Source organism: Megalops cyprinoides, chromosome 10 (assembly GCF_013368585.1).
Source record: "Megalops cyprinoides isolate fMegCyp1 chromosome 10, fMegCyp1.pri, whole genome shotgun sequence".
Classification (NCBI taxonomy): domain Eukaryota; kingdom Metazoa; phylum Chordata; class Actinopteri; order Elopiformes; family Megalopidae; genus Megalops; species Megalops cyprinoides.
In genome coordinates this window covers 16,521,318-16,548,729 of record NC_050592.1, presented here as the reverse complement: position 1 = coordinate 16,548,729, position 27,412 = coordinate 16,521,318, and the positions used below count along the sequence as shown (strand labels likewise).

The 27,412-nt window shown below is 42.9% G+C and overlaps 1 protein-coding gene across 2 annotated transcripts in view; it reads left to right on the top strand.

Moving 5' to 3' along the window:
• osbpl3b (oxysterol binding protein-like 3b) overlaps positions 1–27,412 on the top strand; it is a 48,928-nt gene that overhangs the window by 16,260 nt on the left and 5,256 nt on the right. The window contains exons 2-16 of one of the 2 annotated variants that reach the window (XM_036538459.1): positions 9,697–9,906; positions 12,919–13,035; positions 13,781–13,834; positions 15,779–15,892; positions 16,142–16,306; positions 17,371–17,494; positions 17,589–17,692; positions 18,441–18,533; positions 19,000–19,159; positions 20,453–20,583; positions 21,771–21,878; positions 23,449–23,586; positions 24,207–24,300; positions 24,693–24,937; positions 26,644–26,781. In XM_036538459.1, coding sequence (XP_036394352.1) covers positions 9,838–9,906; positions 12,919–13,035; positions 13,781–13,834; positions 15,779–15,892; positions 16,142–16,306; positions 17,371–17,494; positions 17,589–17,692; positions 18,441–18,533; positions 19,000–19,159; positions 20,453–20,583; positions 21,771–21,878; positions 23,449–23,586; positions 24,207–24,300; positions 24,693–24,937; positions 26,644–26,781 — 1,854 coding nt within the window. In that variant the 5' untranslated portion in view covers positions 9,697–9,837. The remainder of the gene's footprint in view (positions 1–9,696; positions 9,907–12,918; positions 13,036–13,780; positions 13,835–15,778; positions 15,893–16,141; positions 16,307–17,370; positions 17,495–17,588; positions 17,693–18,440; positions 18,534–18,999; positions 19,160–20,452; positions 20,584–21,770; positions 21,879–23,448; positions 23,587–24,206; positions 24,301–24,692; positions 24,938–26,643; positions 26,782–27,412) is intronic. The other variant, XM_036538460.1, reaches the window with a different exon arrangement.

Genomic DNA, 27,412 nt, shown 5'->3' with positions numbered 1-27,412 from the left:
AATAACCTGGCTTTGCTACTTCTGTTGGCTTTATTATTGTCCCTAAGTATATTCATTGAAATTCTGCTTCTGTACAGTGCTCTTCAAGCTAGCTAGTTATCAGTGACCCCACTCATCCGTCATTCATTACGTATCTACTGAATAAATACGAATGTTTGAACTTTGGATGTAAACTTTAGACAAGTTTGATACATTTCACTGACTCACTAACTTCTCGTGGCTCTCCAAAGTAAGCTGGCTGTAGGCTCACAAAGCTGATTTGTGATGATATAGCTCCAAACAGACAGATGCACACATTCTGTCTGACAACAGCACCCCTGTGGCCACGCTGCCACTTGCTCCCTCTGTTCATTTGCCTGGTGCAGAAGTGCAGTGTTGGAATAAATCAGGTCATTGCTAAAAACTTCACTGGTATACTGTGGAAGTTTTTGTGGTATCCGGTGATTAATAGAAGATGGGTCAGTGACATTTGTTGCTGACTTTTGGACTAATTACAAGGTGCACGGTATGTTTTACTGATCTAATTTCTGCAGGTAGAGTTGCTAGCAGATTGTTCTGTAGTTTGTTGAAGGAAAGCCTCATTAATCAACCACTATATTTTTAGTGTTGCAATGTTGCAGTAACACTATGAAAAGCCCTCTTGTATGCCATCAAAAGTTTGTTTAACGCAAACTTCAACATTTGTTTCCTGTTTTATCTACACCTCAGTGGTTTTACATTATCTTTGTTTCAAGGCTTTGGCTAGGATACACCATTAACATTGTGTACAACAATAGTGGTTGAAAAGCAGAGTGTATAGATTTTATTCAATTTCCACCCAGCTCAATGCTTTTGTTCAGAACTGGCTGTCAAGCTGGTTCTGATAACCACAGCATAGACATGCTGAGAGGGGAGAACAGCCTGATCATTACCCTAACGATATTCAGCTCCTTATACTGTTGACCCTTTCTGGAAGCTGGCTAATCTGACATCTCGTTAAAGCTGAAAGGCAAACCATTAATTATGCATATTTTACGAGTGATATCTGCAGTCTTTTATGCCCCAGTGAAGCACATGTGATTCGTTTTAAGCCTCACTGTCCGCCATATGAATAAACCCTTCCTAGTGTCATTTCTCTTCATTGCCTTTCTATTCTTAGTGCAGAACTTTCCTTTCAGGTGACTTCCATGTGCCTCTTAACCATATGCCCGTTAACATTTAAAGATGCATTCGTTGTAATTATTTCCGTGCAAAAATGGCGGTGCGTTATTCATTTGCACCTAGAACAGTCTGTGCTGTGTAGCAGAGTCATGGAGCGCTTTGTCTCTGACTTGCCAGTGGTGGCATGCTTACTGTCGCAAAGGCCCTCTCTCTCACTTCTGAGTAACACTCATTAGTCACTTCTTGTACAACCCAACACATTCTCTGGTTAGGGCACTATTTGTCTATTTTAAGGAAGGAAAACAAGAACTTGTGCATATGTGGTTGTCCATATGTTTATTTCCAATCCTGGAGATGTGGAGACATTTTGCTTCCCTTTTTTAGCCCTTAATTACATGTTTTTTATTAACTACTTGCTTTGCATGCTTCGATTCAGACATTCTCTTGAGTAACTTGGAGATGACATATATATTCGACCCTCCTCGAATGGAATCCTTGATTTTACAAGAATGTTCTATGCCTCAGAGCATGTGGTTGGTAGTTGGTACACAGCTGAAACAGGAGACTGAAGCTGTGAGATGGAATGTGTATGATTTTCCCCCCCGTCTCTCAGAGTGTGTGGATCACACGGACCACTTGACAATCCGTTATGTCATTCTGTGGTCCTCCATAGCAAAGAGCACAAGTCGTGCTAATTTGTGTGCAAATCCTTTGTGCTTAATTTATGACACTCTACCTTCAACAGCAGAGGGACTGGGAATGGGGGGGGGGGGTGAACTGGGAGTTTGAGCATGCATGCACGTGTGCTGGCCTGTTTGTGTTTATTCCCCCAGCCCCATCCCCCCCCCCCCCCCCCCCAATTACAAATAAGGCCCTGTGCGCAGAGATTCTTAGGGGACTGTGTGTGAATATGAATATAGTGTTTGAGAAAAAATACACGCCTTCATCTGCAGCCTGTTTGCCTTTATATAATTCATGGCTCGAGAGAGGGGGCTTCCTGAGGATGAGCAAACTGTGCCCGGAGAATCCATTAATCTTTCATCCTGACCAGCTGTCATCACAGAGAGCGCACCTTTGACCCCCTCCTCCCCCATGTGGCCCCCGCCCACAGCTCCCCGGCTCCCGAATTCACTTCCCATTGCGAATGGCTCTTTGCCTCTCCCTTTAAGAGCACAGTCCTGTCCCAGACGCAACATGAAGTACTCATATTTAAATTTAAAAAAGATGTTCAGACTGTAGATTCTCTGTTTAAGATGTGAAACACCGCTGGCAATTGCAACACAGAACAAGCTCTGTCAGATAAGGTTCTTGACAGTGATAGTTCAGTGATAGTCATCACTTTGTGTGTGTGTGTGTGTGTGTGTTATCTCTATCATCTCTTGGTGAGTGTTCTCAATGAAAATCAACAGTTTGTAGTTAAATGCATATGGTAGAGAACCTCTCCCATTCAATGACACCATCCCACTCTCCTATATGCTGAGCTTGTTTCTGTGAGCTTGCTGTAGGCAACGGTGTATGTCCACTTTAGATGTAATGAGATGTGAGAACGTGCATCACAGGTGGACAGGAAGCATGAGATGCTGTGAGCGAAAAGCCGCACGATGGGTGAGCGTGCGTGCGGGCGGAGTGGAAGAGGGGGAGACATGGCGATGTGATCAGTGGAAACTGAATGAATAAGTGATGGCTGAGGCGCACAAAGGCAGCTGGTCCCTCTCGGCTTCTGAAGCGGGGATTTGGCGTCAGGGAAGCTTAGCGGAGTTTGGATTCAGCCGGAGGTTTCTTTATGAGAAAGCAGATCCCTAAGAAGGCAGAACAGAGACAAAAACCTTCATTCAAATGTAATGAGGAGGCCTAGCTACTATTATAATTAGTTTAAGCCGAGATTTAAGAGATTGTGCTGCTCTATTAACTTGCAAGTCCAGATTAAATCAATTTTGTGAATGTCTGATACTAGTTTTCATCTTCAAGTATATTCACTCACTGGGAGGGAGACGTCACTGTACAGCAGGGGTGTCACACTGCTTTCCCACAAGCCATGAGTGCATTTCCTTTTACTCTGATCGTTTCATCAGTACTAATTGGACCAGTTAGTAAAATGGCCCTATTTAGCAGACGCGCTTATCCAGGGTGACTTTGAGCACAAATTGTTATTTCATGTTGTTAGCTACCAATTCAAAGATGTGTCAAGATTTACCGATTACTATTCAATTTTTTATCATTATGAACAATAGTTATGAAGGAGAAGTACCTGTTCCACAGCTGACCTAAGGTTACCTTCTGTCCTGAACATCACTGATCTGTTCAGATAGCAGCACACCCAGCAGCCACACCCTATACCTGGAGATCACATAAATATGACAGACATCATGGCTACATTGACGTATGGTTGAATCTGGGCTAGTGTGAACATGATTTAACAGCCAGCCCCACCAAAGCCTAGGGCTAAAACTGAAAAGTGTTTGTTCCTGGAAATGAAGGATTCAGCGACACGATCAAGCCTAAAAAGGAAGTACAATATAGCATGAACAGACATTAACAAGGATAGAAGAACCTTTATCTTTCAAGTGACCCCAGATATTTTTTTATTATGTAGCACGAATATTAGTCATTATGAAGAGAACAGTGCATGTGTAGTTCTTCCAGATAAAAAAAATCTAAAATGTGGATCAAACTATGGGTGAATATGGAACATTCATTTCAGGGTTTCCGCTAGGATTTTTTCTTGCAGGTCCAGTGTCTGGAAAGAGTTTATTTTACCTGACAAATTTGAAACTTACCGGGCGGTCACGTTTCAATAACAGTCTATGTTACAAACGCAAATATAATGTACACCTAAGGTTGACGAAAGAATGACAGTGGCCTCAAATCAGTTTGACTATTTAATGAACAGTAACGGTTGAGCAAAACTTCATCATTAGCCACTAAAATGTAGGCTATTATGAAACATCTGTAACCTGTAACATCTGTAGCCTGTTTAAAAAAAGGCTAGTCCTCTACTGCCGACTTGAAATTAAACGTGTCCAATGTGTCTTTGCAGCTTGCAATGCGCATAAGCTGCGTTATTCTCTCCTCCTCCAGACGACTTTGCAGCACCGTCTTAATTCAATTCTGCAGAGAGAAGCCCCTCTCTAGTAGCAAGTATCGCGCAATAAAAGAGCGCACCCTTTTTGGGAAAAAAAGTACTGTAGGCTGTTAATAGGCTGTTTCACTGTCAAAACACAAATGTCCTGTTTAGGGATAGCCTTCGTTATAGCTACTTTACGTTATAGCATTATTACCAGACAATTTGACCGGAAAGTTTGTAATTTATTGTTTTTTTTATAAATTATACCAGGCAAAAACTGGTAATTACCGGATAACGGAAACTCTGATTCATTTGTGTAGTCAGTCCACACATAGTTCAGACATGTGTCACAATGTCATAAACTGTAAAAACTGATGGAGGACAGGAAACCAGAAGGTCAAAATAGATTGAATCAGGAGGTCACCGCTGGTGTTGTAAGTAGTGTGTAACTGTTTCTTGAAGGCCCATGTCATTGAGATGTACAGTGTACAGTCTCAGAAAAATCCCTTTTTGTTCAGGAAGTGTGTGCCATTTCACCTTGTATTATTGTTTCTCTGTATTTTCCCAAATGTAGAAGGACATACACTGCGAATTTGGTGTAACCCACCTCACATTTTCACAGCTGGATATTTGGTGTACTGACAAAGTGGCTTTCACAAGGATTCAACGGCTGTGTCCCACCTGGGATTCAAACCTCTAGCCAGGTCTCTGCCAGCCACGCTGCTGTGCCCCTGCCCTGCCTGGTGAGGCTGTGAGCTGTGCCTCCGCTTGGCTGAGAGGCAGCCTTTGCTTTCGGAGGCGCTCAGAGGGGTCGGCCTTTGTTGTGTCATGGCACCTGTCGCTCAGCCCACGCCCCCCAACCCCACGCGGCCGGCGTCATCTCCGCCGGCTCATGGGGGGTGACCTTTTGGAAGGCGTCCGATGGGATGGGAGATCACGTGGGCGCACACCGCGCTCACGCCCTTTCTGCGCCACCGCCGTCTCCGCGGTGCAGCCCTGGCGCCTTTCGTCTGAGGTCTGTGAAAACGGCAGGGGACGAGCGGAGCCCTGGTACACATTAAAGGGCGGGAGGGGTGGGGGGGATGGGGGGCTTCAGGGGACTCGGTGGTGTGTGACAATCCTGAGCAACTGCGATGAATGCGCGAGGGTGCGTTTCAGGTTCGCGCAGTGAGCAGGGAGGTCACAGCAAATGCAATTAACCTTGTGAGCATCTCAAAGCCCCGCGTCTCACACGGCGAATGACTGATTCGATAATTCGTCCAAGCTCTGGAGAGAGGCCAGGTGGATATACAGTCCTAATGGACAGCGCGTTGAAATACACAAAGTGCAGCAGGCGAGGAGAGGTCAGAACAGGAACTAAGGCCTCCCCCCTCTGAGTGCAATGAGCCTGTCTGCGCAATGCCACACCCCTGTAGTGAGTCAGAGTCATTTTTCTGTCCCGTGCCAAATACCAGGGTATGTTGTCATAGCAAGCTGAGTGTTTTGACTGGAGTGTTTTTGTTGCGTCATGCTCATATGAATATATTCTTATATTTGGTATACTGCAAATTACCATCAGTTGCCATAGCAAAGGATATTAAATATAACATAAATATATTTTTTTGGTTTCTGGTGTTTCTGAAATCCCAATTCAAATTTTATGTAGGCTAACTCCCTTTACAAACAGAGCAGTTTGCTGAAAATAACATAAAAATAAGTTGTTACAGTTATAACAGGATGAAAATAGTGGATGAAAAAAGTAGAGCAAATATAGAATGGCAACACAAAACAAATCACCTAGTAACAGTATTACAAGCAATGAGATATGTTCTGGTTTGTGAACTGAGCCCTGGGCTGATGCAACAGTTTACAGTTATAGTAAGGTGAAAATGATTTGCTTCTGAGAGGAATAAAACTCACCCCGCAATATGTTATCTGTTAGTCTGAATTAGCTATGAATTAATTTCCGTGGGTCCCGTAATGACAAAGATAACCTTTTAAGAGGAAATCCGCCTTGCCAGTTTTCAGCATATCAGAGAATTAAGCTGACATTAAATTTAGTCATTTAGCAGATGCTTTCATCCAGAGGGACTTACAAAAGTGCATGCAGAAAGGTTAGGTTAAGGGCAGAGATGATACTAAATCATAAGTGTCACAATCCTGTAGTAGGAGTCATTACCTAATATACCATGTTCTGTTCCGTGCCATAGTAAATACAAGAGCAATTATGAGTATTTAGGCAATGCATCTGAGGATATTTACATTTACATTTTGTCGATTATCAGACCCTCTTATCCAGAGTGATGCACAAGATAAGTACATTTAACATTATGTTTACATTTGTGACATCCAGCAGATAGCAGTTAGATTGTAAATGCGCTGTATGGAATGACGATTGCATTAAAAATAACCCATTTAGTCATCAGTTATTTACCAGCATATTTTCCCTATATCGAATAGGCTATATCAAAGTATCAAAGTTCTTTTTGCCCATCTTTTGTTGCTGAAGAAATGGAAGCTAGTTTCCAACAGTTTAGGGTTAGTAGAATTAAGGGTTAAGGATAACAGCCACATTTAAACATATACATAAACATGGATGTATGTAACAAGATAAGCAAGCTACAGGCAAACGTACACTTATGCACACACACACACGTGTGTGCGTGTGTGTGTGTGGGCGTGGGTGTGAGAGTGTGTGAATATTTGGACTTTCGAGTTAGTTGAACAAAGTTTTCAGTCAGCCACAGAAGATGGTTATTGACTGATAACTGTTCTTACTGTTGTGGGGAGCTCATTCCATCATATGGAATGATGTGACCTAGAAGATGGACCCTTTTGTAAGGGGATGGCAAGGCAATCAGAGTGGTCTGGCAGGAGTGTATGGTTTAATAATTGATTGAAGGTAAGAGGCTGCAATGTTGTGTAGTGGTAAAGTTGCAGTTCCTCTTGCTGCTCTTTGAGTTAAGACCAGGGACTTGTATTTTACTCGGGACAAAAATGGAAACCAATGAAGAGAGGTGAGGAAAGCTGTTCCTTTTGTTCCTTTTTTGAGGATTATGGCTAGTTATAGACAAGACCAGTGACAGAATTCTTTTGGAGGAACCTTGTGTCACATTTAGGGAGACAGGCCAGGAGCGAGAAGCAGTAGTTTTGTAGTAGTCCAGTTGGGACAGCACAAGTGCCTGGACAGTTGGGTAGGATATGTAATGAGAAACGGACAGATTCCTCACGTTGTAAAGGAAGCGTCAACAGCTCCAGGTAGCTGATGCTACATTTTCAGTAAATTAAAGCTTTTTATCCAGAACTACACCAATTGTCCAGTTAGGGTAATTTAAAAAGAAACTAAGATCTAACAGATGCAAAAAAAAGTTGCAGGACTGTAATTACTTGAAATTGAAGTAAACAGCTGCAGGCTTCCATTAAACAGTCAGTAGCTGAGCTAGCTGAGAGAGCTTGTTTCCTCTCACACCGTCTGTCCCCTTGGGAATGGGACCGAGTGCTGGCTTGTGGTTGTCCAGAGCAGAACCTTGTCCTCAACATTTATTGTTGTTTGTGTTTCCTTGTGTAGATTTTTGTGTTGATGGTTCCCGGCTGAACTGAATGATTCCTTTGTGTCTGTTAATAGCTCCTGGGATTTTGTTGTGCGGTGGTACAATGCAGGACAGCTGTGTGTTTGTGGATGGTGATGACAGAAGCTCCTCTACAGATGTGCCATTTTTTTTCCAGGCAGCTGTTTGGTGTTTGCAGTACTGAGTTTCAGTTCAAAGCCCTTCCTTATGGCCACTGTGTCTGATGACCGTCCCTGTCTGCTATGTGTGTTTCTCTCTGCCCCCTCCTGTCTGTGTGGCCAGTCATTAGTTTACTCCACAGTTCACTGGTGCCTGTTCCTCCACTCTAACACTCTCCTAAACAAACAGACACTTTGGCTCCTGCCAGAGAGCTTTTTTTCTTCATCACTGACTATGAGAAAGTACAGCCTCCAAGCTTGCTCCCATTGCTTATCAGCCTCAGCCTATTAAAATGCTACAGGACTTCTTTGTGTGAGACCAGTCTACTGAGAGTTCACATTCTTGCTCTGGGGCTTCAGGAAGTCAAAAAAAGAAAACAGCTGTGTTCCTTGTGCCTGTAGTTTGACTTCCTCTTGATAACTGACCTCTCAAATGTATTGTTTTCTTTATACCGTCATGTACCCACCATTTGTTGCGTGGTACCTACAGGAGTCTGATTATTTATTCATTGCACATTTACTCATTAGGGATGAACTCTCAGCTCACTCAAAACAGACTTAGCAAATCTGTCACGCTGCATACCGTGTTGCTGCATTGCAAAAGGGAGGCAACTGCATGTGGTTTCGGTGTTCGTACCGTCTACTGAGTCATCTTCATATTTCATAACTTTTCCTTTTTGAAGAATAATTCTGCAGCTCTTCCTGATATGTAGTGGGTACAAAACGATTGTCAAAATGATCATTTAACAAGCTCATAGGTTTTATTGGGTAATTCTGTTCTGTTTGTAATTGGTACACCTTTAGTGTGTTTTTGTTAATCAAGAGTGTGCTTCAGCTTAGATGTGTGGCTCAAAGCTCAGGGTGTGTCTCATCAGGAACACACATTGCGGTCTGGTGACAAATGCCAATCATATGGCTCTCCCATCAGTGCTTTTTTCCACGTGGAGGGGACTTCCCCGTGCCTTCCTGGGTTAGCTTGGGTGTAATCACACGAGCAGATCTGCAGAATTACCCGCTGAATGGAGTAGATGCAGTGTTCCGTCAGAGGCTGGAGCCCACAGTCCGTCCCCACTGCTGCCACGCCACTCAGCCCATTAAGCGGAACTTTGCCAGCCCTGTTCTCCAAAGGTGTTCCTGAAGAATTTCGTTTGTGTTACATTTAACATGTACAGGAACCTCGATTAAGAGCTGTGAACAGTTGCTCTGTGTTTTCTACTGTATGTCAGTGTTTATAGAGCAACATTGTTTGGTAATATAAGGCATGGTTTAAAATGGTGACTTGATGGACAATTGACTGAAACGCCATTATCGTCTCAGACTGAACATTTTTTACAGGCTACACAAAATAATCTATTTTGCATAGTTCTATTGCCTGGACGTGAATCTGTGTACTGTTCAGGTCTTTTGTTTTTAACCAGGATGAGAGGTCTTTGTTGCATATTCTACATTTACCTTGTACATGTCAGTCAGAGGGAAGCCACATCAGATGTTGATGACCTGCATTTTCCACAGTCAAAATCATCAATGTCAGTAAACACGTTTGCGCGTTTGTGTAAATATTGCTCGACATCCCACGCTCCTTCCCCACACCCCGCCACTACTTCAGATGGCTGCCAAATGACTGTCACTGAGATGTCCTGTTTTTCCTGTGAGGAGAATGTGTGAAGAGGGTCTGTGTACAGCTCTGTCTCAGCACAGAAGATAACGTGCTCTGTTACCGCTCTCTCTCCCTGTGCCGCCACCCCCCCCCCCCCCCCTCCCCGCCCAAACCCCCCTTCCCTCACAGGCACTGAGCGTGCTCGGACTATGCCTCACTCTGGCTGGTGAGGAGATGTACAGCGTCGGCCCCACCCTGCCTAAGCCAAGCCCCGCCCTGCTGCAGTGAGGCCGTGCCCATGAGCTGAGCTCAGAGGAGAGCAGTGCCACCATGTCACAGAAGATACCATCACCAACCCGCAGCACCAGCAGCTGCTCCTCCAAACACGACAGCCGACAGGTAACATCACAAGCAACACAAGCACCAGCTAACAGGGACTCAACAGATAAAGCGCACCTGAAGCCAGACCTGGCATTCTCACATTCTGGCAAAACAAGATAGTCTATATATGTGCATATATATATATGTATATGTATAGACATTATTGTGTACATTTTATATATGTATATATATATATATATATATATATATATATATATATATATATATACGCACATATATATATATATATATATATATATATATATATATATATATATATATATACATATACATATATATATAAAAGCATTTTTACTCCAGTCCACCTTCCTTGTGGTATCTGTAAAAGTCCTTTTGAAGGCTTACTCCACCCTGTTACAATTTTCTCAGCAACAGTTCGGCCTGTTCAGTCATGTTTTAATGAGCTGGTGTCGTTTCACTTTTCAGAGTCATACAAAGACAGCACTTTGTGTGTTATTATTTTGTAGAAAAATAACCACTGTCATTGCCTTCATACAGCTCAGCCCCCTCCCCTCCAATTACCTTCACAGCAAATGGTTATTGAGCCGTTCTGGCTTGTAAAAGAGCAGCATAAAAGCTCGCCATCTCATTAGAGTCATAATTCCTGATAAACAGTGTGTGCAAACATACTAGCTTCGGCTCAGCCGCCTTTGAAATATATCATTCATGCTGCACAGAATTTCTTTTACTGTTAACCTCTGACCTCCAGAGTGTAGACTTGTTAATGCTGAATACAGCAGAACTTTGTTTTTTTTTTAACTTTTTGCTGTGAAAGGCTTTCATGCTGCATATCACCACAGAGCAGCTCTGTCTGCGCAAAAACAGATACCAGCAGTGCTTTAAAAATAGCAAAAATATCAAGAGCAAAGGTCAGAAAGTAGATAGGAAGGTATGTAGGTACTTCAACCCCCGACATTGATTGGTTTAGACCTGGTGAAATTGTCAGACCCGCAGAGAACGATGGTTTAGTAAATTATTCTGCGTGACTGGCCATGAACGTCTCACTGTGCATTACGCAATGTGAGGAGGTGACAGGGGTGCAGCACACTGGGGCAAGGTGTGATGAAGACTCAGGAGATAGAGCGACCTTCTCTGAGGTGAGCACAGTGACCTGGATATGAGACTATAAAGCTCTAATCCCATCATTGGGCTGTGCCACAAAGCTGATTACACAGACAAGGAAAGTGATTCCCATGTGGTCTAACAGGCAGTATTGTCTGGATCGATGTCTCAAGATGGCCACTGCCTTTGTCTCACCAATGCAGCCATATAGTAACACATAAAATGCCTTTATCTCTGGTGATGTGGTTATTGACACAGAACTGAAGGGGACTGAAGTCTTTGGGTTGCAATATTAAAATCACAGTAAGGATGGTGTTGTCATGTGTATTGTGGTAATGGTCAGCTTTTGAGAGATTGTGTCATGTTTGCTTATCTCAACGTGAGGGTCAAACTTGAAACAAGTTGTGTCATGGTTGTGTAACCTCTTTCCCCCTCAAGTTCTTCAGTATGAATTAGTTCTGTCCTTGAGGTAAAAACTTCTGCACCAGACGCTGTCCTTGAATCGGGAATGATTTTGTACATGTAAGAGCTGTGGGAAGTGCCCAGACGAGAGGGAGAGAGGGAGAGAGAGAGAAAGAGAGAGAGAGAGGAGAGAGAGAGGAGAGAGAGGGAGAGAGAGACCTACATACCTCACTCTCTCCCTTCACACAAACCCTCCAGGTATGGAGGCTTATTTTGGAACAGCCCCCTCCCCTCCACTCCACTTTGCACCTCCAGCTGTCTGCCTCACTGTCCCAGTTCCTCAATGAAGACACAAAGAAACTGCAAGATGACGGCTAGGCTTGGGCCTGGTTGTTGTTCTGGACATGGAGGGATGAGTGTTTGTTGTGTACAGATCTCCGTCGTCATCGTCATCATCGTCATTGTTATTATCGTGATCGGTGCCATTCTTCTCATTGTTCTGAATTCGGGCATTGCAGTATATATTATTAAAGGTTTGGAGAAGTCACATGTTCAGTATGTGAGCATACATAGGAAGAGCTGAACAAAGCCCTGACATGGGCACTCAACAATAGAAAGAAATGAGGAAAAAACAATACAATTGGCTGTATTTGCATGTACAACAGTGGACACATTTTGACAGAGTTTGTCTTTAGGCAGTGTTCTGTTTCATCATTTCTGAGCAGTGCTGTGACGCTGGTCTAAACTCTCTCATGCACTCACTCCAATAAATATTTTATTGCTTATTCACATCTGCTTACCACTGCAAATGATGTCATTTTGGAATACTGCAGATAAACAATACCAATTAACACACTCTGCTAGAGAAAGTACAAGGTGAGTACAGTATGTATGCAGTTGTTTATGTCTAGCTGCCATAGGAATATGCACATGTGACATATACAGTATGTTATGTGCTCTTCCTAATGCAGCAGATGGAGACTATGGAGATGTGGGAAGGCACTGCGGTATGGTAGTGTCGGTATAGACCAGGACACATGGGGGTCAGAACTCGCATCCTTGCACAGACACCCCCCCCCCACATTGCTTGGAAAATCAGGATTAGAGAGTGAGGGATGATGGGATTGAGGGCTGATTGTCCAAATTACTGGTAATCCCAGTAGCCCGATTGCACAGCCCCCTAACTCCTTGCCAGTGTCTGGTTATTGATTATCAGTGATTACACTCGCTTCAAAGGTCATGTTTCCACTCTTAGTGACTACATTCCCTGCTCTGGGAAAGGGAACATGCTCATAACATAATTGCAAACTGTGCTCCACGTGGGCTGTCAGTGTGTTAGAGCTAAGAAGCTTATCCACTGCGTGTGTTAGAGATATATGTGTGTTTGTGTAATATCATGTCACTCTCCATCTGTGATGTATAAACAGTGGAGGTTGCGGTTGGGATGTTGTGTGTTTCAAATGGCAACAGCTCTGTGTAGGGTGCATGTAGGACAGTCGTGTAATAGTGTGTGCGTTTGTGACCCCTGTGTGTGTCTCTCTACAGGACAGCTGGGAGATCGTGGAGGGTCTGCGGGGGGGACTCACTAATGTGCAGGAGCCTCAGAAGCATGAGGGGTTTCTGCTGAAGAAGAGGAAATGGCCCATGAAGGGCTGGCACAAGGTGGGCATCTGTCTACCCACATGCACGTGATCACAATGACCCCTACAGGGCCGGCATTCATGTCTTTCTCGCAATTAATAAGATTTGAAAAAGTGAGGCAGGTGTGTGGCCCACCTGGAAGAATAGTAACGGGCTCTGAACTCTGAATTTATAATAGACAATGTACTTTCCTTGAAGAACTAGTTTCTTTCTCATTTTGGAACAGACTGTACTGATTCCAGAGCCAACTTCAGCATCTAGTGCTGACTTCATATTCACTGCTGACCTGTCCTGTCTTGTCAAGATGACTGATGCAGCTTTTTGTTTTTAGATAATTGAACGAGTTGATGAATTGCATGGCCATACAGTAGCTGTGTGCCCCTGAAGCCCATTTCTTCTCTGAAAGGCTCACGCCTTGATGAGATGACGTTCGGCATGTTTGTCTGAAATCCATTAGCTGATAGCCTTCTCACTGTCTAAACTGGGAAAAGAAATGCACAGTTAGTTGGAGACTGTCTGTACATTTAGCATTTCAGAGCGCTGACCGGGTCTGAACTATTGGAAATATGATTATTAATTGCATCCTTTCTTCGAGAGAGACTGGAGTAAAGCCAGTTGCAGCCCTATTGCTGCGCATGGACAGAGGTTTGAGAGCAGAGAGGAGATGACAGAACAGAGACTTAAAAATCACATTAACAACAGCCCGGGATGTGTTCATTGGGGTTCTCAGAGAGTGATGGATTCCTCCTCATTCCTCTCTCCGCAGAGATACTTCTTCCTGGACAAGGGCATCCTGAAATATGCAAAGAGCGGCCCTGACGTGAGTACGCGGGGGGCTCGTCCCAGCACCTCAGGCCCTCCCGCTGCCGTGCATGGAGTAATGATTCATCCTTTTTACTGTGTGCCCTCCCGTGTCACACATCAACAAACCCTTCACTCAAGAAAATGTGACATAAATCACTGGGAGTGTCCCCTCCGTCCTCCTGACAGCGGCGGAGCTCTGTCGGCACAGCAGCGCAGTGGCCAGTGGGCTAAAACGAGATCTTAACCTTTATTAGATAATTATCCTGAATCTGTTTTCGATTGTTCTGCGTGATTGACACGCATGCCAGTATAAATAAGCATCATCCGGTAGCAGCTGATTTCTGTTTGCTTGATCACATCTGTGGTCACGTTGCCTCTGTGCATAATTTATCCTGTGCTTTTTTTTTTTAAACGTTGAGCTTAATTTATTTTGAAGCAATAGACAGGTTATTACAGATAAATTAGAGCATTAAATAATTACAAAAAATGTTTCCATCTGAAAATGTTATCCTCCAAAGTCTATGACATCAGAGTAAAGGTGTCTGTCAGACTTTTAAATATTCATTAGTTAAGGTGGTAATAAGGGCGTTTTCTGATCAGCTCATGTTACTAGGGATGTCATGGCAACCAAGAGCGACTCCAGAGACAGGAGCAAAAAGGAAAGAGAGGGAGAGAACAAGTGGCAGGCACAGACAGGCAGACACCAAAGCTCTGATTTTTCATTATTTTACTCTGGTTTCTTTAATTTGCTTTGTTCTTCTGTTATTCTGTGTGGAGAACCTGTGAGGAGAAATGGACAAAGATTTTCTTTCATTTGAATTAGACATCAAAAAAGCTCATTTCCAAAATTATCTTTAATCCAGGCTGATAACTGTTGTTTTTAGTTTTCTACTGGATCAATCCTTAGCCAGCACAAGCGTGCGCATAGTACTTGATTATTTAAGAAATGTGGTTATTTATCTACAATTAATTGTATTTATCAATAGCAGCAAGATGGCATTTTGTCCAGAGTATATTCAACATAAATTAACAACTGTGTGTCTTAAAGGATAAGAAAATGTTATAAAAATTGTGACTTCATGTTTCTTTGAAATGTTATTTTAACTGTCTTCTGAAGTCCATGTGTTTAATTAAATTTTTATAGATTTTCACCAAATAAGAGAGTAATAAGCCTGTGGTGCGTTTTCCTGGATGTACCTCTGCCACCCAAATAGTGTGTTAGATTCCAATGTACACTTTTAAATGGTGTCCATCTCCAGGCAAAAGCAGCCAGCTGCCGAGGGGGTGATCCTTCCTTAAATTGGCAGCTTTGTTAATCATTAAAACAAGAGCAGATTCAGGACTTATCGGTTTAAAAGTAAAAGTTCATTCTCCTTTATTTCTTGTTCACTATAAGCGGCCGATGGAATGCGGAATGGAATGCCCCTATACGGCACCAGGCCCTCCGCATGACTGTGTTTACACAGAAAGCCCTCATTAGCAGCTCTCCTCTCTCCACAGATGGAGTGATGGCCTGAGAAGCACTTCGTCTGTGTCTCAGTGATGTGAATCATTATTTTTTAATCACCCACAATCACTCCTGCCTGGGTGGCCAGGGCACGGGTAGTGCGATGACTCGGCCAAGCGCTTGTACATTGCATCCCTCACTGACCTCAGGGCGAACGAGGACCGCTTGCCCATTTTGTCAGAATGTGGGTAGCTATGCACATTTGTCAAATTCAGAGCCCTCTCCTCCTCTCTGCACTTAAGTGCGAAGAAGTGAAGCTCAGGAGCTCGTTTCAGAGCTTATTTTCACAGACACGAGTCTTGCGTCTATGGGGAATATTGCTGAATGAGGGAACAGAACTTCACTCTTTTTAAGGATCCCTGGGCTGTGGTCCCATACAAATGCATTGCTTGCACATGACAAGATGCTAATAATCGATGGTGTGCTATTGAGCTTTTATTTGTTTTTCCGCAGATTGAGAAGGGAAAGCTTCATGGCTGCATTGACGTGGGTCTGTCCGTCATGGCCATTAAGAAGAAGGCAAAGTGCATCGATCTGGACACTGAGGAAAACATCTACCACCTAAAGGTATGTTCTGTGGCACACACCATTCCTCCTAGGCTGAGGTCAAAAGATGGAATCTGACTGTAGATTTTGCAGATTGGTTTGCTGCAACTGAATGCGTGTAGGAGGAGCTGGAACTGAATAGAATGGGTTTGAGCTGGGAATAGTCAAGGAGAAGCAAAAAACAAAAAGATCTGGCTTGCAGTGACCTCAGTCTGGCCCTCCTCTCCCAGTGGAGAGCCTTGTACCCAGTCCTTGCACTCTTTGTCACAGGTCAATTCCCAGGAGATGTTTGATGAATGGGTTTCTAAGCTGCGGCACCATCGACTGTACCGCCAGAATGAGATCGCCATGTACCCTCACGAGAAGCCCCTCTTCTACTCCCACTTCCCCCCTGCCGTGTCTCCCAGCCTGTCCGAGAGTGCCTCCATGAGGAAGGTATAGTCCCGAACTGAAGTCATCTGCACAGAATTCACACAGTACAGCCAAGGCCTGTACATCGTGCACGCAAGAACACATCATATCCCAAATAAGCCAAAAGCATGTTATATCCCAGCACAGACATTTAATATATCTATATACATGTATTACAATATATATATATATATAATATACATTATATCCTAATACATGTCAATATTAGTGGCACAAATGGGATTCAAATGAATGTAAATCTTAATAGGAGCTTGCCTTCTTTTCTGGCTTTTTCACACACTAGTGGTAAAATGATATTACTTTAGGAGTAATAGTCAGTTTGCTAGAAGGTGAAACTACTGTTTTTAGGACTGCATCCTCCAATTAAAGCCAGTAGTATGTTGCGGAGCCTTGAAAGTATACCTCTTAAATGTGTTATCATTGTATTAGAGGCTGTACTGTCTCCCATGTGAGAAATTTACAAAAGTACAAAATTTTTCTTGACACTAATTAAGAGCATAATTAAGATATCTTCTAATAGCAACACTGTGTTTTCAACCATCAGGTTGGGTCAAACCTTTTTGCTATAATGTTTTGACTTAAGTGACTAATCAGTCCACAATTAGTTCATAATATGCAAAAAAAGAATAATTTTATGATAGGGGAGACAGATTTTCCTGTTACTTGACGTAATTTTCTTAATTACCTCAAGAAGTGTAAACAAGATTTCAGTTGAGTTGAGGCAAAAGAAACCGCTCGGTGACTAATAGTCTACACTCACTGAGAACACTCACACACAAGTTACAAACTGTGCACTCTTTGTGCCTAGTACATGTTTAATTACTGACAGCTGAGTCATACATAGCACAAGTTGTGTTATTTACCTATTTACCTGTACATACTAACTGCCTCCTATAAAGAAGTGTGTTTCTAATTAGTTACTATTGTCCCTTAATTTTGTGGTATTAATAATTGACTTATGTAAAGCACCTGTTTGGTGCCTCATGCATGGACACTTCAAGTATTGTGTGAGGGTTTCTTGAATGTTATAAGGGGTGTAAGGCCAGATTCTTGTTCATTTGCTGCAGCGCTCCACCCTGACAAAGCAGGCCTCTATCCACAACTCAGCAGCCTTCCCTATGACCTTCAACAGTCAGTCCAAGGTCGCTGCTTGGCTGCAGTCCTCTGACGACATGGACAAGTGTTCCAAAGGTACTTGTTCAGCCTCCCTGACCGCAGACCCGCCGGTCCCCTCCATGAGACTGGGGCAGCAGTGCTCATATCGCCCTTTGCACCCTCTCCACAGAGCTCTCAATGTGCGAATCCTACCTGCTGGAACTGAACCACCTGCTGAGGAGTATGGAGGTGCTGCATCGTACCTACTCCGCCCCGGCCATCAACGCCCTGCAGGTGGGGGTGCCTCTCAGCTCTGGCAACCACAGGGACAACACGCTGTCCTCAAAGCCATGCTGCACAGAACAAATTTGCCTGAATGGGACAATCACATCATTTTCTCTGCTAAACTCTCTGGACTTTTGTAGCATTCAAAGGGGCAGCAGGGTGGTGTAGTGGTGGTGCAGCAATGTGGCTAGTAAATATCCAGCTGCATAAATGGATAAAATTGTAATCTACTCTGTGTAAATTGCTCTGGATAAGAGCATCTGCTAAATAACAATAATATATTGTAACAAGATGTCAGTTTTTTATAGATGATACAATATTCTTTAAGTTTGAAGACACAAATTAAGCTTTCTTTTGAATTATTATCCAGGATAGTGGCGGTAGCAGATCAAGGATGCGGGGCCTTATTTTTTCACACTTCAGTAACCTCAAAGAATACCCAGCAGCTGATATTAGTGGAACAAAGACAAGCTCAGTGGCTGCGTGCTTTAATAGATGTGCACTGTCCCGCTGTGACATTGATTGGATATTTTTAGCAATATATTGTCTTGTTAGTTTCAAACAGATCTTGACAGGAACTTTTATTGTTTGTCACTAAAAGTAACACAATGCATCTCTGCTATTTTCTCAGAAATACTGTATTTTTGTGAGAAGTAGCTCTAGCTATTTTTAACACAGACCAGTAAAACTGACATTATCTCTGACTGTCAGTTCAAAGTTCAGACCTTTCTGTCTCTCTTCTCTTTCTTTGCCGTAGGCATCCACATTTGACAGTCCCAAAAAGGAAAAGAGGCCACCCAGGAAATGGCGTTCCAAGAACTATGGGAAAGATACAAAAACAACCCTCCAGGTAAGAAAGGTCAGAAACAGACTTCCAGGGCTAACTTCAGCCCTGTGGCTGTATGGAAAAGTAATTTCACAAAATCTTTCCTGCTGTTTTATACTGTCTACATTTGAATTTTGTCTTTGGGATAGTCTGTAATTGTCTCTTTCTGTCTGTGTTAGTCTCTGTGACTGTACTGTCTGTGTGATTGTCTCTTTTAGCATACTTTTTGTTAGGTAGTCTCTTACTGTCTGTGTGATTGTCTCTTTTACTGCACTTTTCGTGATATTGACTCTTACTGTCTGTGTGATAGTCTCTTACTGTCTGGTCTGTACGATTCTCTCTCTCACTGTCATTATGATTGTCTGTTAAGCTGGCTGTGGGACTGTTTTTGTCACTGTCTGTGTGCTAGTCTGCTTTCTCTATTCTTTCTGTCATGACTGCATCATTATGTTAATCCTCTCCCTTATTTTCTACATGATTCTCCTGCAAGGTTCCAAGCTGCATTTCCTCTGGGTCAATCCGACTCCATGCCTCAAACCCAAATCTCTCCACTGCCGAGCTGGGCAATGACAAGAACTACCCAGAGGTCCCAGACTCACCAACAGACGTATCCAAACTGCAGGAGGACTTCTGTCGGGTAGCTAATGAATGTGAGTCCTGGGGTCCATACAGAACACTATTTAAAGCCAACATGTTTTTGGACATAAGTTTGTATTTTGCATCATGTAAGTCTGACCGTTCCCTGCCATGTGGATGACAGAAATTCAGAAATCTGAAATAACAGATGTGATGATGGCGTGCGGTAGTATTGTCAACCCACAGTGCAGGTGACACCGACGCTACTGTGTTAAAGAGTGGGAGATCTCTAAATAGAAATCATTCTTTATTTCACTCCACTGAACCCTCTGTTCAGTTTTTCTCATGTCTCATTTGCAATTCAAATTGAGCAGTTAGGGTAGTGATTAATTTAAATAAAACTGCTACGTATATCTCGAGAGGGTCTGACAGCTGTTTATTATGAATTTGAAGTTGTCACTGGCTTTCTGCTCTCTTCATTTGAATTCCTTCTTAAGCTATTCCTGGCAGTGTTGCCAAGTGTGACGATTTCATTTAACAAGGAAGAAGAATTGGCAATGTTCCCGCAATGTGCCTGTTCGTCTTTCTTAAAGCATCCCCGCTACACACAGTTAACATACTGTATGCAATGCAATTTCCATTCGTGTTCTGCCACCTGCGAACCAGGTGCTCCCACATGCTTTATGGTGTCATGTATGTGCTATTTCAAAATGTGACATGTGTGGTAGTCGAAAGTGTTATACATGAATCTATCCACACAGCTAAATTTCACTGTAACAGGTCAAGGTCATCATACTGTCAAGGAAGGTACAGAAATGCATCCATTTCTGGATGGGAAATTGATGTGATCTGTCTGAAATTGAGAGTGCCGTTCTATGAAATGATGTCATCCATTATAATGTCCTTTGCAATTCATTTGCAGGAGGACCACTTTAGAGAGCACATCTCAGGCAAATGATTTGGAATTGGTAACAAAATTATTACAAAAGGAGACCAAAATGAATACTGGTTATAAGAACAAATATGATTGCAAAGTGATAAGAAAATGACTGAAATACCCGTAACAACATTAAATGGGTAGCAATTAATTTTCAAATTATACTGCAATTAAAAATAGGATAATGACATGGAGCAATTCCCTAGGAATTATCCCACATTCCAGCAGTTTCAGCTGAATGCATGGCTGATGGTGTCAGAGACCACCTGGATTACCTGGAGCTGAGCAGTCTTTTCCATGTGTTGCAGTCTTTGCTGTCTGTTTTGTTACGTTACTGAGTATGTTCCATGCAGACAATGAAGACAGAGTTGTACAGGTGTCACGCCAGATCTTGCTGCTGTATACACAGATCTCTTCTTTTCCCTCTCAGTGCATGCCACTCTGAAGTCAGCCTTCAGCTCTTTGTCCTCAGAGAGGGAAAGGTTGAAACAGGTGCTGGACCATGAGATGTGTCAACCCCCCTCCACTCAGATGATGGGGCTGAAAAATGCTCTGACCTCGGTAAGTTCTGATTGGTTTCACCTGCGCCTCATCTTGAGCTGAATCAAGATGATGTACAAGAGTGTGTGTGTGATGCAATAGCCAGGCCCTCCGGTGTGTGTGTGGCAATGGCCAGGCTCTCCAGGATGGGACACTCTAAGACAGAGATGTACAATACCATTTGCGGAGGACTGGAGTCTTGTGGTATTTTGAAGAAAAGTCACTGTTCAGTTTGTTTCTGTGCTGTGTGAAGTCGCTCCGGATAAGAGTGTCTGCTAAATGCATGTAATGTAATGTAATGTAATGCGTGAGTCTGTGTTAGAGGTCTGACTGCCTCGCTTGCGTAAGCCAGGGCTTCATTCATAATTAAGAGCTCCGTTCTTTCAAAGCCCTGTTTCTTTTGCGCGTCTTCTGGTCCCTCTGATGAGGACGCCTCTGCTGTCCTCTGACAAATGATTTCTTCAAATATTTGCACTGAAATGTTGATACTGAAATGAATTAGACCTCTGGCCGCTGCAGGGGATGAGGATGTGATGGTAAAGTGGATATCTCACGCTGCTGCTGTCACCTCCGGTCCTAGTGACACGCCCTGTAGGGGACCACCATCAGAGGAGGCCTGCAGGCAGCTCTCTCTCTCTTCTCCACGGGAGTTTCCTCATGACCAAACAGAGGACGTCACGTCCTCAGCTATAACCTTCTTCTTTTAGACAACAAGACTGCCTACATTTCCTGTATTTGTAGGCTGTGAAAACACCTACGTACATAAATACTTGTTAAATTAAAGCAAATGGTTTAGAGCTGTCAATGTGGCCTAATTTAACATATTTTAAAAAAAATTGCATGTTAAATGACTGTGTCATTACACAAAAACAGGATCCTGCATGCACGTTGCAGATCAATAGCAATAGCTGTAGCTAGGTTGGGTGTATTTTACACAAAGGCATCCGGGTTGGAGCAGAACATCTGACTTTAAGTTATTTGAAATCTGGCTTTTGATTAGTTAGTACTTTTTTACTTGGATGATCTTCAGTTTTTTCAATGTACTACATCAAAAGAACTTGAAAATATTACGCCATTTTGAAATTTTACTGGCTTGGGCTTTTCAAAGACCTAAAGGAAAATACACCCCCTAGTGGAGTAGTCTTGCAGCTGTGGTGATTCTGTCTCGCATGCAACAGATTTGTCTTGAACCCTCATTACTCTTTCAGGCCATAGCCCAAAACTCTGAGCTGAGGGAGCGTCTTTGCAAGATTCACGCTGAGTCGCGCATCGTAGAACCCGCTGTCGTTATTAACCTCAGCACTGCCCCCCTGCAGGTTGGTGTGGGAGTCACGTGTGCACGTTTCCCCCTCATTAACGGCAGTCCGTGCACCACTACCCCGTTACGCAGAAACCCTTCACTTTGAACGAAAAGAATTTTCGAATTGCCCAGTTCAGACATTTCTCTGATTTAGTATCTTCATTCTCCACCAGCTGAGGATCTGCACTTTTCCCATCCTCTCAGTGTAAGAGCAGCTACAGTACACTGCACGGTTTCATCATGTTTGGCTACTCCTTGCTAGATTGAGAAAGAGAAAAGCAGTCTTACAGAGAGCCAGAGCAGAGCTCTGTCCTGTGGAGTCAGTTTGAAGTGTTAGTTTAAGAGAGTTGTCCTTCCTCTCTTTTCTAGCTGTTTTCTAGTTGAGTGGACTTTTAGTCAGAGGGTCAAAGTTCTAATCTTAGACTGTATTGTTCAGTAAGGTTCTGTACCTCAATCACTCTGTTAACAATGTTATTATATAAATGGGTGAAATATGTGTCATTTTTGAAAGCGTAAATTCTGAAAATTGTACTGTATAAGGATGTTAGCCAAATTATTGCTTAATAACACTAAAGGAATAGTGTTTTCTTGCTCTGCTGCCCAACAGTTTCATAGATAGAAGTCATCAGGACTCAGTTTTTGTTGAATTATCTGAATGCCAAATTACTTTCTGAATTCACCTCAATTTTGCTGAATAACAGCTCTCACAATTGGCACCTTGTTGAAAATGCTGTTCAGGTCACTTTGACCATGGTTTGGGAATTTCTGTGGACTGAAAAGTGATATTGTTCACTTTTTACTCAAGTCAGTTTCCCCAGTGTCTCCCTGTGCTATCATTAGTTTGCATGTAGAGACTGTAGAGTTCTTAAACATGCAGACAGATAGATTACTTACCAGCTTTCCTTATGCTTGTTTATGTAATGGCATAGACATCCTCGTAGAGTAAGTGCACATCGAGCTCATAACTAACAACACCATTTGTTGGTGAGCCCTTTATTCAGGTTCATTACTATTTATTATTTCCACCAGGGTTATGTTACTGCTCAAGCATATTGTAGAGTCTCAGAGAAACCGCACCTGCATTATCCTGAAAGTTCCATGGTTGTTGTCTGGGAATTTGCTTTGATTTCTGTTACATGTTAAATATTTGGGTGGTTCTCATGTATTGGCTATGAAGGTCAACCTTTGGGAGAAAATATTAAGGTATGTTACAAGCCTTTACTGAAGCTTGTAATTCATCTCAATATTTCCTCTTTTCTGTCCTCAGAAACAGACAATAAAGATTTTAGCAGCATGCTGTGACGGTTTTCCTCGTTTGCACTTTGTGAATGCCTCGATTCATTTGAATTGCGATCACCACATCCTGTGGTTTTATTTTTGCATTCTCTCATCCTTTTCCACCACCCGTCGTCCTTTTCATTTCAATTTGTGTAGATTACATTTGAAAACATCTTCTGAAAATGATTTCCCTTGTGTTAATCTCTTCCATCATTGTCAGATCGATGTTTATTATGACTATTTTCATATTTATCTGGTACTGACATGCAAGATTGACTGTGTTCAACATGTGTTTCCTTCCTGTTTAGAAGCAGGATTCTACAGATGGTTCCCGCCCACTTGTCCACCAGGCATCCAATGAAAGTAGAGCTTCCATCACAGAATCATTGTCAGAGTTCTTTGATGCACAGGAAGTCCTACTGTCTGCCAGTTCCTCAGAGAACGAGGTAAGGCTGCCTGCTACTGTGATGTAGTCAAGTCTTGTCTCTCTGTCTGTCTTGTCCTTGAAGACAGTATCACAGTTTTGAAAACTGCAGAGCGTAGGTCTTTATCTTGTTTTGTCTTTTTAACATCCTTGTACGCATTTTTTGTGCAATGGCCCAGATTACTGACAATTTTCTGGATGTAAGACTTCAGCAACAATGGAGATGGTGTAACCCAAAGGCTGCAGACATCATAACCATAACTGCACTTAAAGTGCTTTAAAAGTATTCCCACAAGTGAAACTAACATTCTGTCTTTCAGCAAAAAGCATTACTCCTGCTGTACAAATGTCCCCCACCAATTGTTCAAATCAGTTCCAGCAGACGAAATGTGAAAATTGAGTTAATTGCCGTCATCTAAAAATACTCTTAGGAGCTGAGGTGTAAATTTGACAGCCCCTCCACAGAGACCCAAGGGGCTCGGGCTCCTCCCCCACTTCCTCCGGCTCCCACTGTGCTGACGGGCAGGCAAAGGAGATTCGTCAGTGCCCATGTTCCCCTGGTTTGGGGGTGGGCGGTGCTGAAGGTGTACTTTACCTGTCAGGAGGCTGAAACACCTGTAATCACTCTCTGTTGTGTTCCAGGCCTCTGATGATGACTCATACATCAGCGACATCAGCGACAATATCTCCATGGACAACTTCAGCAATGAGGCGGAGTGTGACAGATCCCACTCAGGTGCAGTGCACATCAGGGCCGAAGCGATACGCTAAATCACCAGCAGTTTATCTCTCACTTCTGCAGTACATAATTGAACATGCCCACGATTCGTACTTTCACTTGATGTGACAGAATAAAATGTGTTTAGTGTTAGTGGGGCAGCAGTGTAGCACAGTGGTAAGGAGCAGAACAGAAGGTTGATGCCTCAATTCCTTGCTGGGGCACTGCTGTTGTATCCTTGAGCAAGGTACTTAGAATCGCTTCAGTAATTACCCAGGTGTATAAATGGATAACGTAAAAAATTGTGACATATGTAAGTCGCTCTGGATGAGAGCGTTTGCTAAATGGCCTGATTCTTCTCCGTTCAATGTTCGCATCTGACGTGCCTGTTCTAATGTTTCTCTGTGCAGTCTATGTGGAGAATGGTGCCCTCCAGAGGCAGCGCAGGTCCTGTCTGCCTGCCCCAAGCCCCAGCACCAGCAGCATCAGCCTGTGGAACATCCTGAGGAACAACATCGGGAAGGACCTGTCCAAAGTGGCCATGCCCGTGCAGCTGAACGAGCCCCTCAACACCCTGCAGAGACTGTGTGAGGAGCTGGAGTACAGCGAGCTGCTGGACCGGGCCGCAAACACGCAGGACCCCTTCGAGAGGATGGTGAGTGCACACACACACGCATTAAATTGCATTATTGTTCTTATCCAGCAACTTACATATGTTACAGAGCAACTTACATGGGTTACAGTTTTTTTTACAATGTTATGAAGCAATTCTGGGTGTCCCAGCAGGGAATCGAACCAGCAACCTTTCAGTTATCAGTCACATGCAATCACATGCAATACTCCTTTAAGTGCATGGAGAGTGGCTTAACCAAGTGTGTGTGGCTTTGGAATTGGATCAATAGGAGTCAGTTCTTCTATTTGATATACAGTATAATGTTGTCTTGACCATGATTTCAGGGATACATTTTCCAATCACATGGACCATGTCTTTAACACCTGGACCAATCAGAGCATTCCTTTTCATGGTACAAACTGTCTGTGTATGGGATTATATAGGACCATGAACAGAATGAACAGACAATGCTGGTTACAGGGTGCTTAGATAACCAAATAATGGGGAAGGTCATTTATATCTATGCAAAATGAATAAATGGATGAAAGGCAGTTTTTTTTTCATTTAATAGGCGATTGTGCCTGTGTTACAGTGCATCAATAACACAGTGTCATCAATCAATCAATCAATCAATGCTGCCATCCCGCTCTGATGTGAGCTCTCCCACTCTGACACCAGTCTCTGCCTTCACAGATGTTCCCCTCACAGGAAGGATGGTGTGACACCATGTTTTCAGTGTCATCCGTGTTCTGTAAACGCAGACGGTCTGTTTGTTCAAATGCAAGGGCCTGGACGATATGATTAGTCAAGACGTATTCGTTCTTTAGCCTCTGCAAGTTGTTACTGTATGCCAAAATCATTAAAAAGACGGGTAAACGAGGTCCATTAAAACATGAAGGACAGCAGACATCTCTCTTCTGTGAATTTGTCTACCTAGATGAGCATTTGCACTGTATGTAGTGTGATTTGCACCCAAAGCACAGGCACTCTAATATCCAGCATTACTCAATTGTTGATGGTTTTAGTGGTTAATGGCTGAAGCAGAGAGGAATAAAAGCTAAAGTAAAGGAAATCGTTGGAAGGAATGGAATATTCAGCGATGTTTCCTGCATGTAATCAGATTACTCGGCCATTTTAGCTGGGTCACCGGCGATTTGTTTGTATCGAACCAGAGATACGTGGAAACTCAGCACTGACTCTAGGCTTACAGAACCTCAGGTACCCGGTGTCTCATTTCTGCTTAATCTATCCAAGTCCATCTAATGACCCCAATCAGATAAGCCAGCATTTTTAGTGTTTAGATCTCTTGTATTAATGTATGAGGCCGCTTGAGCCTCTTATTAGATGAGGGTTTTCAATCAATACAGACATAAAAGGCAAGTTACTATCAAGTTTAAAAGCTCCTGGGGTTGTTTTCTGTGTTTGCTGAGCAATGTAAGTCCAGGGAAAGTGTTTGGTTTAACTTTTAAAGCATTTACTAATCAGCCTTATTAGGGCCCTTGGCTATATATGTAATTGCTATTTGCAATGTTCCCTGGGGTTTATTTTCAGATACTCTTTCATTGTTTAAAAAGGACAAATTAACAAATTTTTGTTAATTTAATTCCCAACTGTTGTTAGATATATACAATCATTAAGTAGGAAAAATCACTGACTGGTTTTTTTTTTTCCAGAGAATAGCCCAATGTGCCTGTGAAATGAAAGTTTGGACTAGGATTGTAATGACTGTGATGCTGATCTGTCTGCAGGCATACATCGCTACGTTTGCAGTCTCGGGGTATGCATCCAGCTACTACAGAGCTGGCGGAAAGCCCTTCAACCCGGTCCTGGGAGAGACGTACGAGTGTGACTGCAAGGACAAGGGATTCCGCTTCATTGCAGAACAGGTTTGGATCCGTCCTCCCAAACAGATGATCTAAACAGTACAGTTCATCCTATGTAAGGGATTCCACACAAAGTTCTTTAGGAGTTATGTATATTGTTCTTGGTTTATGTCTGGGAGGAACAGGTGAACTACAGAACTACAAAAGAACGACAGGATGACCTGCCCGGTTGTGTATGATTAAACAAAGCCCAAGAGTGAATGTTCACAGTGTAAACAAACGCAAGATATGTTTTTCAAAAGCCAAAGTTTCTTTTTTTGTACATTTCATGGATTGGCAAGCACTTCGTTTCCACTGTGCACAAGTAATGAAGAGTCTCAAGGTCCTCGATCTTTTGGCATTGACCTTTCCGTTCCACTCATTTATTATGTAATTGAAGTGTAGGGTCACCATGGAAACATGTGTAACTAGAGTGGTGCTTACAGTAACAGGAATGCCGCATGGCGTGTTTTCACTCTAGATTGTCACCTTGCTAATGAATGTCCATCGGTACTGCACTGTGGCTAAATCAATATTCCACTGTAGAATGATGTCAGGGCTCTAATTGTGTAATATTCTCATCACATGTAGAAGATGTCAGATTGAATTTGTGAGTATTTTACTGTAATAAGGCATGCTTATTGTGTTTTTCTCT